General features: G+C 43.9%; 1 protein-coding gene across 1 annotated transcript in view; it reads right to left on the bottom strand.

The window, feature by feature from the left end:
• Positions 1-16,929, bottom strand: part of LOC124804991 (bumetanide-sensitive sodium-(potassium)-chloride cotransporter) — a 309,377-nt gene that overhangs the window by 215,863 nt on the left and 76,585 nt on the right. Inside the window, exon 2 of the mRNA XM_047265384.1 lies at positions 8,621-8,885. Within this exon, the coding sequence (XP_047121340.1) occupies positions 8,621-8,884 (264 nt within the window). The 5' untranslated portion in view covers position 8,885. The remainder of the gene's footprint in view (positions 1-8,620; positions 8,886-16,929) is intronic.

Raw genomic sequence — 16,929 nt, forward strand, 5'->3', positions numbered from 1 at the left:
ACTACTAATACTACGACGAGTCAAATGGATACCTCAGAAATGTAATTAAAAATCGACATTTGGCGCCATTTTTCTGTAAGTTGACAGTACTGTTATTACCAGTGAAGCAAGAATGCCCTACAGGCGGTGACTAGTGATGGGATAAAGAACTGTCTTCAGCAACTGATCGATTGGCCAGTCGAGTTTTTTCGTTCAGCTGGTTCTTTCTGTTGAATGAAACGATCGAATGAAACTAGTGAGCCGCCACGTCACTCTCCAGGTTTGAATTTTTTCATTTAATGTGAGACAGCCGACTGACACAAGTGTCAATCAGTTACGTCAGTTACGTTTCACTCTTTCCTGTGGGAATGGGCGCGTGACGTCGGCCCCGTAGCCCGTCTCGTGCTGCTATCAGGGCCAGGGTTACAGCCGACGCGAGGAGGTGGCGCCGTGGCCGATGTCAGCGCAGTGCTGCCGGGACCTGCGTTAGTGCTCAGTAGCTACCTCCTCCCGTCGTCTGCCACCCTGGCCTTGCCAGCAGCAGGACGTCGACGTGGCGCTAACTCCATGAACATGAAAACAGTCGCAAAAATCTGGCAACCTTCCCTTGTTCTTCACATACCCCTAAGAGAACTTTTGTGCTTGCTCATCTTTATTCTCCGAACCTTCAGTACATAATTAAATAATGATCGATTTAAACTCTGGCGTGCGCACTGGGATATTTTCACGTAGACCTGAGTGGTGGGGCTACTCTCTGGGAGTGCGTGTACCCTTGTTTGAAATGTATACCATTGCTTTTACTTCACCTAATGAAAGTACTACAGACTGGTTTCACTCGGATGCATAGGTGGATAACTGAGTCAACTAAACCACTAAATACTGGTTTCTATTGATGAACGAATGGAATACGTGCCTCAGCAGACAGAAAAACTAAAGACTAGTGTCACTGGAAAAGAAAGGATGAATAACTCAGTCAGTACCCAAAACACCACCAGATATTGTCGACCTTTTCATTCGGCTGTCCTCAGAGACAGGTTTCACGCGAAAGAAATGAATGAATAATAAATAATTCAACTGATCCGTAAAACTACAAACGACAGATTCGATTATTTCCATTTCGTTGCTCTCATAGACTGACTTCACTCAAAAGAATGAATGAATAATTCAACTGATACGTAAGACTACAACGGAATGAGTCGATTGTTTTCCAGTAACTGACAATCAGTTGTTTTCAGATAAATGGTTCAAATGGCTCTGAGCACTATGGGACTAAACTGCTGAGGTCATCAGTCCCCTAGAACTTAGAACTACTTAAACCTAACTAACCTAAGAACATCACACACATCCATGCCCGAAGCAGGACTCGAACCTGCGACCGTAGCAGTCCCGCGGTTCCGGACTACAGTGCCTAGAACCGCACGGCCACCGCGGCCGGCTACAACACAGTTCCTCACTTAGTTTACAGTCACTTGATTCTATGACTTTAAAACAATATTTTGTAATTGTATGTATTTGTGAGTTTTGTCAATAATTATTGTGTGTTCAAATGTGTGTGAAATCTTATGGGACTTAACTGCTAAGGTCATCAGTCCCTAAACCTACACACTACTTAACTTAAATTATCCTAAGGACAAACACACACACCGATGCCCGAGGGAGGACTCGAACCTCCGCCGGGAAGAGCCGCATAGCCCATGACTGAAGCGCCTTAGACCGCTCGGCTAATCTCGCGCGGCAATAATTATTGTTTATGAAAATGTAATATGATGTTAGCAGAACAAAAAAAAGCTTTGTCAAAGCTTTGTATTTTCACGCTGGCAGTGTCAGGGAAATTCATACAGTACGGAGCGCAAAGAATATCTTTTAATGTAGCAATAAAATCGTTGCCGTGACCGCCCGCAGTCGTGGTACTGGAGGTAAAGAAGAGAGTTGCGAATCATCTGAAGCGGGATACAGACGTGAAATGTTGGCGCATTAAAGCCGGATGGAAATTGTTCTACAGTTGGTTTTGTAATATGCGGCAAGGCAAGCACGTGTATGGGGCAAGGTACATGGCTATAAGAAGTAGTGGTAATTAAGGAAGATTACTGTCTGCCCAAAGCTACTCATTCTGCTCGCTAACCAAGAAGGGCCTGTTTCCAATAATGGCTGCTGTAAAAAGCATTGCATCGCACCATAAGCTATTCACTATGAGAGCTCAGGCCATTATTTTGTAGTTGTTTACAAGGCCCGCCAGGGTATTAGTTTATTCTTTTGAACGTTATAATATTGTTTAGTCAGATCATAAACTTTGTGAGTGAAGCTGATCGATCCAAGTCATTAACCATCAGCCGGGTCCCAGTCTATCACCAAACCTACCGAGAAACTCACAAGTGAAAGAAATAATTTAAAGATGGTAAAACCAATTAATTATGAAGTTAACTTTTATTGGCATAATTGTTGGAATCAGAGGCAGCAGTAATTACAGTTCTTCATAAAGTGTTGCACCACTACTGCAAGCAATTTGCCAACCCAAACGTTATTTAAAAGCAATTTATATTTCAATGACAAAAGTGTCGATGCTATTTCAGCCAAAGTAATTTTATGAATTTATGTTGTTTTACAAAAAAATTCATGTGCTTATATCCTCGTAATATGGCAGTGCTAAATGGTTGTTGCTATAAATGAAACCATTTACGATCTTAATTTGAAAGGAACAATTAAGAAAAAGTAATTTGTTCTGGTCACGTTCTAGTAAATTTTCAGATAGACAACGTTACCGTGAGTTACATAATTCAGTACAATTTACATAAAATGCTGCTGGTCATTACCTATTATTGGCGTTCGTAATTATAAATAACATTTCTATCCCAAATTAATATCGTCGATGTTACACTGCCTTCAACATCCAAGCTCGCGCGAGTGCATTCTGTTCAGTTGCTGCATTATTATTCCCTTCCAGCTATTACGCATACATGATTTCAAAGTGATGTCAGTCATTAAGCAAATTTAACTTTTGCTGTTTTTGAGCTGGCAACCGTAATTATTATGCAATCTAAATTTGATCAACCATTTTAATTATTCAAAATTATTGCTATTGATAGTGAATATTTTTATATTTCGATCGTTGTACTTAACAAATCCCCGTACAGTAACGATCAAAATATAACTACCTGTATTTTTTAGTTAAACATTGTTTTTCGGAATTGATGTCTTCTTTCCATTAACTGTGGAGCACTAGGTACACATCTCACAAAACGTTTTATACATCGGAGAGTGTAGGTGTGTTAACAGATGTGTTGGACGACAGGCAGAACTATATCGAAAAAGACATACATGTGTTCAACTTTTGTTCAATTAAAAAAATTAAGGATTTCTTTTAACTCCCCCTCCCTCCAGAAAAATGTAGACACTCTTAGATAGTAACTATTTTTGTGACAAAATGATTGCAATTTTGCGTGGTAACGTAGTCCATTGTTTTCTCAACAGATCTCGGGAAACGTTTTCCAGCAGATGACAATGTAGCAATGAGTGAAGAAAGCTTGTCGCTTGAGCAATGCAAGACCTTATTGAAGTGGTACTGGAAGTACGAAAACATGTTGGAGGTACAACAGCAATGGCGTAATGTGTACGGAACTCAGCCACCAACTCGTACAACAATTTATCGTAGTCGGGGTAAATTTTAAGCTAACGTTACTGTTCAGGACGTGCATAAGGAAAGGTCTGTCCGACCAAGAACATCAAGTCTAGCTTCCAGCGCTGCTGAGTTGTAACAATATCTAGGTCACATCAAAAATCTGTGAAGCAGGGTGCACGTGGATGCGGGGTAAGCCGATCAAGCGTACGAAAAATTCTGAAGGCTGCACGCTGTGAACGAGGACGACCCAGATTGAAGGGTACAATACTGCGAGTGGTTTGGAGGTATGCTTCGGGAGGGGGAACTGTTTTCAGGAATGGTTATCCGGTCTGACGAGGCACAGTTCAGACAGAACGGTACTGTAAACAGCCACAGCTGCGTGTACTGGGCTCCTGAAGACCTTCACGTTCAGATGACAAACATATTAATCTACTGGGTGTTAATGTGTGGTGTGGTCAGTCATTGGACTGATTGGCCCATTCTTCTTTGGAGGTACTGTAACTCGTGAGATGTGTGAGTAAACGAGCATTTCGCTCTCATTTAAGTACATGGCCGAAAGAGTCAGCCTTCAGGAATTGTGAAACGAACTCTGTCGTCCAGGACCGGATGCCACAAAGAGCGCAGATTCACCACGAGATGGGGAAACTCACAGGCGTCTATTCTCTATTGAGGCCCAAGCGCTGTAGTGTGCGAGTGAGACAGAAGAGAACCTACGTCTTAGGGAAACCCAGTAGAAATCTTTTGTGGCCGAGGAGACATAGCAGTGTTAAATATGGCGGACCTAAGATCGACTATAAAGGGAAACATTTATGGAAACTATTTACTTCTGTAGTAATGCAGGAAATCAAGCCACAGTAATTTTAATCTGCCATCCTCCATAAATTTTCATGGCGATCCCAATAAAACTTGAATATTGATCATATCTATTATAGTTTAGGATTTACTGTTAAAGTGAAATTAACAAGTTTTGTAGCAAAGAACTGAATGCAAAAATCTAAACACTTTGGTCGATCTTAACGATCGACATTTCATTTAGAAGCGTATCATTAAAATGCGAAAGCGGACACTGCTGGTCTAGACACCAAAGGGAACAGTTCGGATTGAGACGCGAAAGCGGGCAGTCGGTCTTTAGCCAGCTAGGAAGTGAAATGACAGAAAATTTCGCGTTGTGTGGTATCGAGGGACTTAGTCTCTGAGCGGTGAGCAGCTGCGCGCCTGGAGTGAACTCTTAACTTTTCGTGTAAATATCGAGGTGGAGTATTGTGTTTCGCGATGAGATTGTGAATGATCGAACTGTGTCAAATGGATATGCGCTCGAGAGTAACAGTAATTGTAAATACGACCACTTTCGCTATTACTTTCCTTTCTGAATAAACATTATTCTAACCAAATCGCAAATTTATGACCTACATCGTTTATGGGCCGTTAATTTAGTTCCTGGTATTATTATTACTGTTATTGTATGTTACAGTAACTTTGTATTTCGCAAACTTGCCATCAGCCAGACAATTTAACCAATGGGTCACAGGTGTCTAATGTAGGACGTGTAATGCGACACGTGCGGTTCAACCCCTAGACGAGTTTGAGCCAAGACATTTCGACGAAGAGGAATCGCATGTGGGCCGGAACATCTTTGAGATGTTAGCTCGCAGATGGATCTTCATATGCTGCAAACATCGATTTTTACCAGCCATCCGAGAGGTGTTTGAAAATGTAAGATTTTACCTGCAAGATGGCACTCTGCCTCACTACCATAGAGATGTAAGAACCTACATGGATGGAAATCTATCTGGACGATGGATAGATCGAAGAGGAGCTGATAAGTACCCACTACCATCTCCAGACCTTACTCATCTTAACTCCTAGCTATGGGGGACCTTGAAAAATGAAATTAACAACAGAAAATAGCTTCACTGAACGAGCTACGAGAAACCATCGAGACATCTGTGGCTGTGATACCGGTAGCACTGACAGCCACGGTTCGGTTAAGAGTTCACCGGCATCGTCGTTGTTTGGTTGCTAATGGGGGTAACATTGTTCACACAAAATAATGTTCCCCCGTGCAAGAATTGTAACGGTTTGTCATTTTGTTCCACTAATACTGACTATCAAAAAGTGTCTACATTTTTATGGACCCCTCTGTATGTTGTAACGTCTCCTGCCAAAACACACATTATATATGGTAAAAAAAAAGAGAGAAAAGAATAATTGAACTGGATGATTGTAATTGCGTGGACAATGATTGTGTGAACTTTATTTAATAAAGAGACACCATTATGTGTCACGTTTTATACTTGTATAGAATTATGTACCGAGTTTTTTTTTAAGATAATATCAGTGTCGTCGAGTACTGAAACCGCCACAGACGATACTTATTAAATATCAAACAAAGATGAGAATATGTCACAGCGAGTATAAATAGTAGTGAGTAGGAAGAGCCTGTGTCTCTATATTGTATGCTTGTGTAGCACTCTTTTGTGAAGATTGAGAGAAGGACGCCATTAGGTACTGATATGTAAAGGTGTGTAAGAATTTAATCTGCCTAAATGTTTTGAATAGAGTTACTTAGTGAAAACTTGCATAATGATTTGTAATAAGCTTGCCTGGTATTTTATCCCATCCTTTTAAGACTTTTCAGCTATTTAAATATTATTTGTGGTGCAGAGCTGCGCTACGAACGAACGAGCCTCTGCCGCGGCGCATTCAGACTGCATTAAATGAAACCAATCATACCGCAAAGAAGCGGACAAGTAATAGTGAACTAAAATTATTTCTTTCAGATTTCGGGATTGCAGAGCAGAGCAGCAGATTTTATGATGTGTTTTACAGGTGGACGCGGGCTGCGGATGATAAATTATTAACAGTGCAAAAAGATAATTTACCTTCATGACATAAAAGAAATCTTGCTGTACGTAGTTCTAGTCTGGCAAACATTACAGCAAAAACATTTTTTCTCTGATAATAGCCTCATGTTCTAGTGTTAGCCCTGCTATTTATTGGTGTTTTAATGTTAACAAAAATCCACTGCAAAATTTTGATGTTGAACAAATATTGTGTACTGTAACATCAGTATTGATAACGAAATAATTTTCAGTAACCTTTTCAATAACCGTAAATTAAGGAAGATACGTTAAACTTTATAGCGAGTTACAGTAACGAAACAATGTTCCTTTTATAGAAGGCCAGATCCAAAATAATAAGAAAATAATATATTTTGTTTTGTTGAAAATTAATGATCCAAAGAAAGTCACAGCACAGCATCCCTAAAAAGTATTTCACGGTTCTTTTCGTAGCAATATACAGGGTGTTACAAAAAGGTACGGCCAAACTTTCAGGAAACATTCCTCACACACAAAGAAAGAAAATATGTTATGTGGACATGTGTTCGGAAACGCTTACTTTCCATGTTAGAGCTCATTTTATTACTTCACTTCAAATCACATTAATCATGGAATGGAAACACACAGCAACAGAACGTACCAGCGTGACTTCAAACACTTTGTTACAGGAAATGTTCAAAATGTCCTCCGTTATCAAGGATACATGCATCCACCTTCCGTCGCGTGGAATCCCTGATGCGCTGATGCAGCCCTGGAGAATGGCGTATTGTATCACAGCCGTCCACAATACGAGCACGAAGAGTCTCTACATTTGGTACCGGGGTTGCGTAGACAAGAGCTTTCAAATGCTCCCATAAATAAAAGTCAAGAGGGTTGAGGTCAGGAGAGCGTGGAGGCCATGGAATTGGTCCGCCTCTACCAATCCATCGGTCACCGAATCTGTTGAGAAGCGTACGAACACTTCGACTGAAATGTGCAGGAGCTCCATCGTGCACGAACCACATGTTGTGTCGTACTTGTAAAGGCACATGTTCTAGCAGCACAGGTAGAGTATCCCGTATGAAATCGTGATAACGTGCTTCATTGAGCGTAGGTGGAAGAACATGGGGCCCAATCAAGGCATCACCAATAATGGCTGCCCGAACGTTCAGAGAAAATCTGTGTTGATGACGTGATTGCACAATTGCGTGCGGATTCTCGTCAGCCCACACATGTTGGTTGTGAAAATTTACAATTTGATCACGTTGGAATGAAGCCTCATCCGTAAAGAGAACATTTGCGCTGAAATGAGAATTGACACATTGTCGGATGAACCATTCGCAGGAGTGTACCCGTGGAGGCAAATCAGCTGCTGATAGTGCCTGCACACGCCGTACATGGTACGGAAACAACTGGTTCTCCCGTAGCACTCTCCATACAGTGACGTGGTCAACGTTACCTTGTACAGCAGCAACTTCTCTGACGCTGACATTAGGGTTATCGTCAATTGCACGAAGAATTGCCTCGTCCATTGCAGGTGTCGTCGTCGTTCTAGGTCTTCCCCAGTCGCGAGTCACAGGCTGGAATGTTCCGTGCTCCCTAAGACGCCGATCAATTGCTTCGAACGTCCTCCTGTCGGGACACCTTCGTTCTGGAAATCTGTCTTGATACAAACGTACCGCGCCACGGCTATTGCCCCGTGCTAATCCATACATCTAATGGGTATCTGCCAACTCCGCATTTGTAAACATTGCACTGACTGCAAAACCACGTTCGTGATTAACACTAACCTGTCGATGCTACGTACTGATGTGCTTGATGCTAGTACTGTAGGGCAATGAGTCGCATGTCAACACAAGCACCGAAGTCAACGTTACCTTCCTTCAATTGGGCCAACTGGCGGTGAATCGAGGAAGTACTGTACATACTGACGAAACTAAAATGAGCTCTAACATGGAAATTAAGCGTTTCCGGACACATGTCCACAGAACGTCTTTTCTTTATTTGTGTGTGAGGAATGTTTCCTGAAAGTTTGGCCGTACCTTTTTGTAACACCCTGTATGTTATCTCATCCATTTATCAATATATTAGTTGTTACGTGAGCAGTAACAAAGCAGACAGCGAAAATGTGTGTGCCCAGTTTACATCTCTCAGTAGAGCGTGTGAAAGCAGGAGGCAGCACTGAGTGGTATGTGTGGAGACGCACCCGCTCCTCGGCGGTGGCGGCGAGCGCCGTCTCGCCGTGCAGGGCCCCCAGCGACGGCCGCTTCATGCCCCACTGGCGGTAGTTGTCGAGGCGGGGCAGCGCCTCCAGCGTCAGCTGCTGCAGCGACGAGCGGCGGCGCGGCTCCGTCACCAGGCACGTCGTCGACGTCGCCGTGAACACGTCCGTCGCGCCGCCCCCGCCGCCCACGCTGGCTTTGCCCTCCTCCATGCCTTCCACTCTGCGCACGCTGAACCGGTTCTCCATTCTGAAACACCGACACGTCGCAATGCATTCATTTGTCTTCAGTGGAACGCTGGGTGTAAATCTAAAGTGCTCAAAGCTGCGACGTTGAGAATCCAGCAAAAAGTCTGTTCCCTGGTATATGGAAGCTTCCAGGCCATTAACCTTATTTAAATACTAGCTGAGTACCCGGCGTTGCCCAGGTATGTACACTACATCTACATCATTACTCTGCAATTCACATTTAAGTGCTTGGCAGAGGGTTCATCGAACCACAATCATACTATCTGTCTACCATTCCACTCCCGAACAGCGCGCGGAAAAAACGAACACCTAAACCTTTCTGTTCGAGCTCTGATTTCTCTTATTTTATTTTGATGATCATTCCTACCTATGTAGGTTGGGCTCAACAAAATATTTTCGCATTCGGAAGAGAAAGTTGGTGACTGAAATTTCGTAAATAGATCTCGCCGCGACGAAAAACGTCTTTCCTTTAATGACTTCCATCCCACCTCGCGTATCATATCTGCCACACTCTCTCCCCTATTACGTGATAATACAAAACGAGCTGCCCTTTTTTGCACCCTTTCGATGTCCTCCGTCAATCCTACCTGGTAAGGATCCCACACCGCGCAACAATATTCTAGCAGAGGACCAACGAGTGTAGTGTAAGCTGTGTCTTTAGCGGACTTGTTGCATCTTCTAAGTGTCCTGCCAATGAAACGCAACCTTTGGCTCGCCTTCCCCACAATATTATCTATGTGGTCTTTCCAACTGAAGTTGTTCGTAATTTTTACACCCAGGTACTTAGTTGAATTGACAGCCTTGAGAATTGTACTATTTATCGAGTAATCGAATTGCAACGGATTTCTTTTGGAATTCATGTGGATCACCTCACACTTTTCGTTATTTAGCGTCAACTGCCACCTGCCACACCATACAGCAATTTTTTCTAAATCGCTTTGCAACTGATACTGGTCTTCGGATGACCTTACTAAACGGTAAATTACAGCATCATCTGCGAACAACCTAAGAGAACTGCTCAGATTATCACCTAGGTCATTTATATAGATCTGGAACAGCAGAGGTCTCAGGACGCTTCCCTGGGGAACACCTGATATCACTTCAGTTTTACTCGATGATTTGCCGTCTATTACTACGAACTGCGACCTTCCTGACAGGAAATCACGAATCCAGTCGCACAACTGAGACGATACCCCATAGGCCCGCAGCTTGATTAGAAGTCGCTTGTGAGGAACGGTGTCGAAAGCTTTCCGGAAATCTATAAATACGGAATCAACTTGAGATCTCCTGTCGATAGCGGCCATTACTTCGTGCGAATAAAGAGCTAGCTGCGTTGCACAAGAACGATGTTTTCCGAAACCATGCTGATTACGTATCAATAGATCGTTCCCTTCGAGGTGATTCATAATGTTTGAATACAGCATATACTCCAAAACCCTACTGCAAACCGACGTCAATGATATAGGTCTGTAGTTCGATGGATTACTCCTACTACCTTTCTTAAACACTGGTGCGACCTGCACAATTTTACAATCTGTAGGTACAGATCTATCGGTGAGCGAGCGGTTGTATATGATTGCTAACTAGGGAGCTATTGTATCAGCGTAATCTGAAAGGAACCTAATCGGTATACAATCTGGGCCTGAAGGCTTGCCCGTGTCAAGACTATGTGATCTGAAGTATCCGGACACCCCCCAAAACATACCTCTTCATATTGGGTGCATTGTTCTGCCACCTACTGCCAGGTACTCCGTATCAGCGACCTCAGTAGTCATTAGACATCGTGAGAGAGCAGAATGGGGCGCTCCGCGGAACTCACGGACTCCGAATGTGGTCATACGTCTGTACGTGAGATTTCCATGCTCCTAAACATCCCTAGGTCTACTGTTTCCGATGTGATAGTGAAGTGGAAACGTGAAGGGACACGTATAGCACAATAGAGTACAGGCCGACCTCGTCTGTTCACTGACAGATTCCTCCGACAGTTGAAGAGGGTCATAATGTGTAATAAGCAAACATCAGTCCAGACCATCACAAAGTAATTCCAAACTGCACTATGACAGTTAGGCGGGAGGTGTGAAAACTTGGATTTCATGGCCGAGAGGCTGCTCATAAGCCACACATCACTCCGGTAAATGCCAGACACCTCGCTTGGTGTAAGGAGCGTTAACACTGCATCATTGAACAGTGGAAAAACGTTATGTGGAGTGACGAATCACGGTACACAATGTGGCGATCCGATGCCAGGGTGTGGGTATGGCGAGGTGCTATGATGTGTCGGAAAGCCGAAGTTATCTCAACAGAACTAATGGAACGGCTCCTGTAGAGACGTTTTAAGGGTCTGGAACTTACGATCAGTGCCCTGAACGACGTATGTGGCCTTCTTAGGCAAGTGATCATAAGTGTTTACAAGTCCTTGATCTAGAGAGACGGTATAGCAAAGCTATTTGTGGGAACGCAGGTACTTTTTTTTTGCAGTGTGTGTAACCTTTCTGGTTTGCACAAGGATGTGCTTCTCCGGCAAACAGGAGCATTACGAAAGTCCCCTCTAGATTCGCTGTTAATTTGTTAATTTTTGCTGGGCTCTACCGACAGATATCTCCGTAATATACACTCCTGGAAATTGAAATAAGAACACCGTGAATTCATTGTCCCAGGAAGGGGAAACTTTATTGACACATTCCTGGGGTCAGATACATCACATGATCACACTGACAGAACCACAGGCACATAGACACAGGCAACAGAGCATGCACAATGTCGGCACTAGTACAGTGTATATCCACCTTTCGCAGCAATGCAGGCTGCTATTCTCCCATGGAGACGATCGTAGAGATGCTGGATGTAGTCCTGTGGAACGGCTTGCCATGCCATTTCCACCTGGCGCCTCAGTTGGACCAGCGTTCGTGCTGGACGTGCAGACCGCGTGAGACGACGCTTCATCCAGTCCCAAACATGCTCAATGGGGGACAGATCCGGAGATCTTGCTGGCCAGGGTAGTTGACTTAAACCTTCTAGAGCACGTTGGGTGGCACGGGATACATGCGGACGTGCATTGTCCTGTTGGAACAGCAAGTTCCCTTGCCGGTCTAGGAATGGTAGAACGATGGGTTCGATGACGGTTTGGATGTACCGTGCACTATTCAGTGTCCCCTCGACGATCACCAGTGGTGTACGGCCAGTGTAGGAGATAGCTCCCCACACCATGATGCCGGGTGTTGGCCCTGTGTGCCTCGGTCGTATGCAGTCCTGATTGTGGCGCTCACCTGCACGGCGCCAAACACGCATACGACCATCATTGGCACCAAGGCAGAAGCGACTCTCATCGCTGAAGATGACACGTCTCCTTTCGTCCCTCCATTCACGCCTGTCGCGACACCACTGGAGGCGGGCTGCACGATGTTGGGGCGTGAGCGGAAGACGGCCTAACGGTGTGCGGGACCGTAACCCAGCTTCATGGAGACGGTTGCGAATGGTCCTCGCCGATACCCCAGGAGCAACAGTGTCCCTAATTTGCTGGGAAGTGGCGGTGCGGTCCCCTACGGCACTGCGTAGGATCCTACGGTCTTGGCGTGCATCCGTGCGTCGCTGCGGTCCGGTCCCAGGTCGACGGGCACGTGCACCTTCCGCCGACCACTGGCGACAACATCCATGTACTGTGGAGACCTCACGCCTCACGTGTTGAGCAATTCGGCGGTACGTCCACCCGGCCTCCCGCATGCCCACTATACGCCCTCGCTCAAAGTCCGTCAACTGCACATACGGTTCACGTCCACGCTGTCGCGGCATGCTACCAGTGTTAAAGACTGCGATGGAGCTCCGTATGCCACGGCAAACTGGATTACACTGACGGCGGCGGTGCACAAATGCTGCGCAGCTAGCGCCATTCGACGGCCAACACCGCGGTTCCTGGTGTGTCCGCTGTGCCGTGCGTGTGATCATTGCTTGTACAGCCCTCTCGCAGTGTCTGGAGCAAGTATGGTGGGTCTGACACACCGGTGCCAATGTGTTCTTTTTTCCATTTCCAGGAGTATATATATATATATATATATATATATATATATATATATATATATATATAATAGCGTCATACAGGACGCCTGAAGGCAGTGTCTACAATGTTTCTACAAAATATAGAAAACGCAATGAATTGCAAAACTGGGTTTGGTTGAGTGGCAGTAGGACTGAGATAAATGATACGATTAGACGTATTTACAACGTCTTAACGAAGCAGGAAAGCACCTGAGGGTGCATGATGTTGAACACCGTGTTATTCAAGTTTCATCAAAACGTATACCATAAACAAGCGTGTTGTATTGATGCATATCAATGCGTGTAAACTGGTTACGGTAGATGAATCCGTCAGCTGTCCGTGATATGAATAGAAAAGCAGCTGTATCTACGAGCAAGGTTTTGTGTTACAAGTTGACCATACAGATGAGTCGAATCTCACACGAGCTGCTGTTTTCTGGGAAGTATCAAGGGCTTTGAGTATATTGTACAAGGTGTAACATAAATAATGGTGGACTAGGAGGATGTGAACGTAAAGTGAGCAGTGGAAGAAACCAGAAGTACAGAGAAACTATTTTAGTGGATGATTCACTTGTATAGTGTCAGTTGATGGGAAATCAATCAAACAAAGTCATCCACTTCAACATACCAAACTCATCATGGTTACTATAATCAACTACGAAGTTTTTTAGCATTTTATCTGCATTAATGAGCATCAGGATTCACTCCGCCACTAGAAGTTCTGAATAATACATTCCAAAGTTTTACTTAATTAATTAAAGTGAATTTCAGAGTGTGTTTTGAAAAGATTGTAAATTGATCGAGTTTTACATAATGCGATGAAACTAAACGATATGGGCTATAGAAATGACAGTCAGATTCTTTCACTTAGCCTTTCATTTCTCTCTAACTCTTTGCATCCAATAAAATTAACTTACTTACATCGGAATCTACTTACTACACAATCTGACATTGACTAGCATAGTTAGTTATTTAGTTAGATGTTCCATAGACCATTTGAAGGTTTCGTTTATCGAAATGATGTGGAACTAGTCAATCTACATGATAGATAAACATGATAAGTGTTCACGTTTATGAACACATTATTATTTTTAGTCCTACGCATGCAACTTCACTTTCTTTTTACTGGCTATCAGTGATCAGAATGGAATAGATGGAGTTGTTCAGGAGAAGTGATTTCAAATTAGATTTAAAACTTACTTCGCTCCTTGTTAGACATTTTGTATTATTGGGCAAGTCATCAAAATTGTTTGTTGCTGCATATTGAACATGTCTGAGCCACTGATAGCTTTGACCGTGGGTAATGAAGGTCACTTTTCTCTCCAGAGGTGTAGGTATGTACATCGCTGTTCTTCTTAAGTTGTGATGGATTATTAATGAGGAATTTGATTAGCGAGTGTATGCACTGTCGTTCGTGGTCTAGTGGCTAGCATTCCTGCCTCTGGATCACGATTCCCACCCGGTTGGTGACTTTGTCAGCCCAGGGACTGGGTGTTTGTGTTGTCCTCATCATTTCATCATCGTCCTTCGTGACAGTGGCTAGATTGGACTGTGCAAAAAATGGGGCTTTGCACGGGTGCTGATGACCACACCGTAGAGTGCCCCAAAAACCAAACAACTACTGTGAATGCGTAGTGAAAATGCTTTTCTCCTTGAAGAGGTACCTACATATCGTCCGTGGATGAACATTACATATTTTTCTTGTTGCTCGCTTTTATGCAATTAATACATTATTTCCAAGGGGTGAGTTACCCCAGAAAATTACCCTGTACGCAATTATTGAATGGAAGTGTGCAAAATACGTCAGGAGGTTGATAAGTTTGTTTGCAAGATTAGCAGTTATACGAAGAGCAGAAGTGGTTGAACTTCACTGTTTGAGAAGCTTAGTAATATGCTTCTACAAGTTCATGTTTTCATCAATACGTACACCAAAAAATTTTGAGCATGCTACCCTACTCACTGACACCTATTCATGCGCTACATCACTAGTTGGTGTGACTATTTGTTGTGTAGAACTGAATGTAGCGTGTTCTTTTTTTTTCGAATTCACGGGAGTTAATCTCCAGAGGACTACTTAATAATTCTTTGGAAAATATCATCTACCAACTTTTCTGTTGCTTTCTTTCTAATGGGATTTATTGCAACACTACTAACGTCTGCAAAAAGTACCAATTTTTCTTGTTGAATGTTAAATGGAAGATCATCCACATATATAACTAAGGAGTGGACCCAAAATACGACCCTGTGGGACACATTTTGTGATTTTTTTTTTTTCCCCCAGTGGCAAAAATTTTCTACCTTTCCGCCATTGTCTGAATTATTCGGCACAAACTTTTACACGTAAGTGAATCTTCCGTGCGGTACTCCCGTCGCTTCAACGCAATTCCTACTGGGATCTGCACACCGGTCCCCCACAAAAGTAATGAAAAAAGAATTATCGTTTTGAAACAACATACTGCTATTGCAGTTGTAAACAATTCAGAAAATTGCTGAACTGTGAACAAAATAAACAGAAGTAAAGAAAAATTGGATCTCTTTCCCCTACAAGGCTACGACTTATTTTGTGGTCCATTGTTGTCCAATGTTGACTTCAATTTCGTTTCCAATAATCTGTTAAGAAAGAGGCTGTCATACGACTATTCTCATCTTTTTGTGTCCTCCTCTTAATAGAGTGGCCCTTCATGAACCATGACGTACCAAAAGTCGCTATGCAGGGGCATCTTCCAGGCGTTTGTTTAGAAACGAGGTTTTAGGAAGAGCAAATAAATTTGTAAACTAGGATAAACGAGACAGAGTTTGCAGGCTTCGTTGTTTACGTATACACTACTGACCATTAAAATTGCTACACCACGAAGATGACGTGCTACAGACGCGAAATTTAACCGACAGGAAGAAGATGCTGTGATACGCAAATAATTAGCTTTTCAGAACATTCACACAAGGTTGCCGCCGGTGGCGACACCTACAACGTGCTGACATGAGGAAAGTTTCCAACCGATTTCTCATACACAAACAGCAGTTGACCGGCGTTGCCTGGTGAAACGTTGTTGTGATGCCTAGTGTAAAGACTTTGATAAAGGTCGGATTGTAGCCTATCGCGATTGCGGTTTATCGTATCGCGACATTGCTGCTCGCGTTGGTCGAGATCGAATGACTGATAGCAGAATATGGAATCGATGGGTTCAGGAGGGTAATACGGAATGCCGTGCTGGATCCCAACGGCCTCGTATCTCTAACAGTCGAGATGACAGACATCTTATCCGCTGCCAAGACAACAACCATCTGCACGAACAGTTCGACGTTTGCAGCAGCATCACCCGGCGTGATGGTATGGGGTGACATTGGTTACACGTCTCGGTCACCTCTTGTTCGCATTGAGGGCACTTGGAACAGTGGACGTTACATTTCAGATGTGTTACGGCCCGTGGCTCAACCCTTCATTCGATCCCTGCGAAACCCTACATTGCAGCAGGATAATGCACGACCGCATGTTGCAGGTCCTGTACGGGCCTTTCTGGATACAGAAAGTGTTCGACTGCTGCCCTAGCCAGCACATTCTCCAGACGTCTCACCAATTGAAAGCCGGCCGGAGTGGCCGAGCGGTTCTAGGCGCTACAGTCTGGAACCGCGCGTCCGCTACGGTCGCAGGTTCGAATCCTGCCTCGGGCATGGATGTATGTGATGTCCTTAGGTTAATTAGGTTTAAGTAGTTCTAAGTTCTAGGGGATTGATGACCTCAGAAGTTAACTCCCATAGTGCTCAGAGCCATTTGAACCAAACCAATTGAAAACGTCTGGTCAATGGCGGCCGAGCAACTGGCTCGTCACAATACGCCAGTCACTACTCTTGATGAACTGTGGTATCGTGTTGCAGCTCCATGGGCAGCTGTACCTGTATACGCCATCCAAGCTCTGTTTGACTCAATGCCCAGGCGTATCAAGGCCGTTATTACCGCCAGAGGTGGTTGTTCTGGGTACTGATTTCTCATGATCTATGCACCCCAATTGCATGAA

This window comes from Schistocerca piceifrons, chromosome 7, assembly GCF_021461385.2.
Source record: "Schistocerca piceifrons isolate TAMUIC-IGC-003096 chromosome 7, iqSchPice1.1, whole genome shotgun sequence".
In the NCBI taxonomy this organism is placed as follows: Eukaryota; Metazoa; Arthropoda; class Insecta; order Orthoptera; family Acrididae; genus Schistocerca; species Schistocerca piceifrons.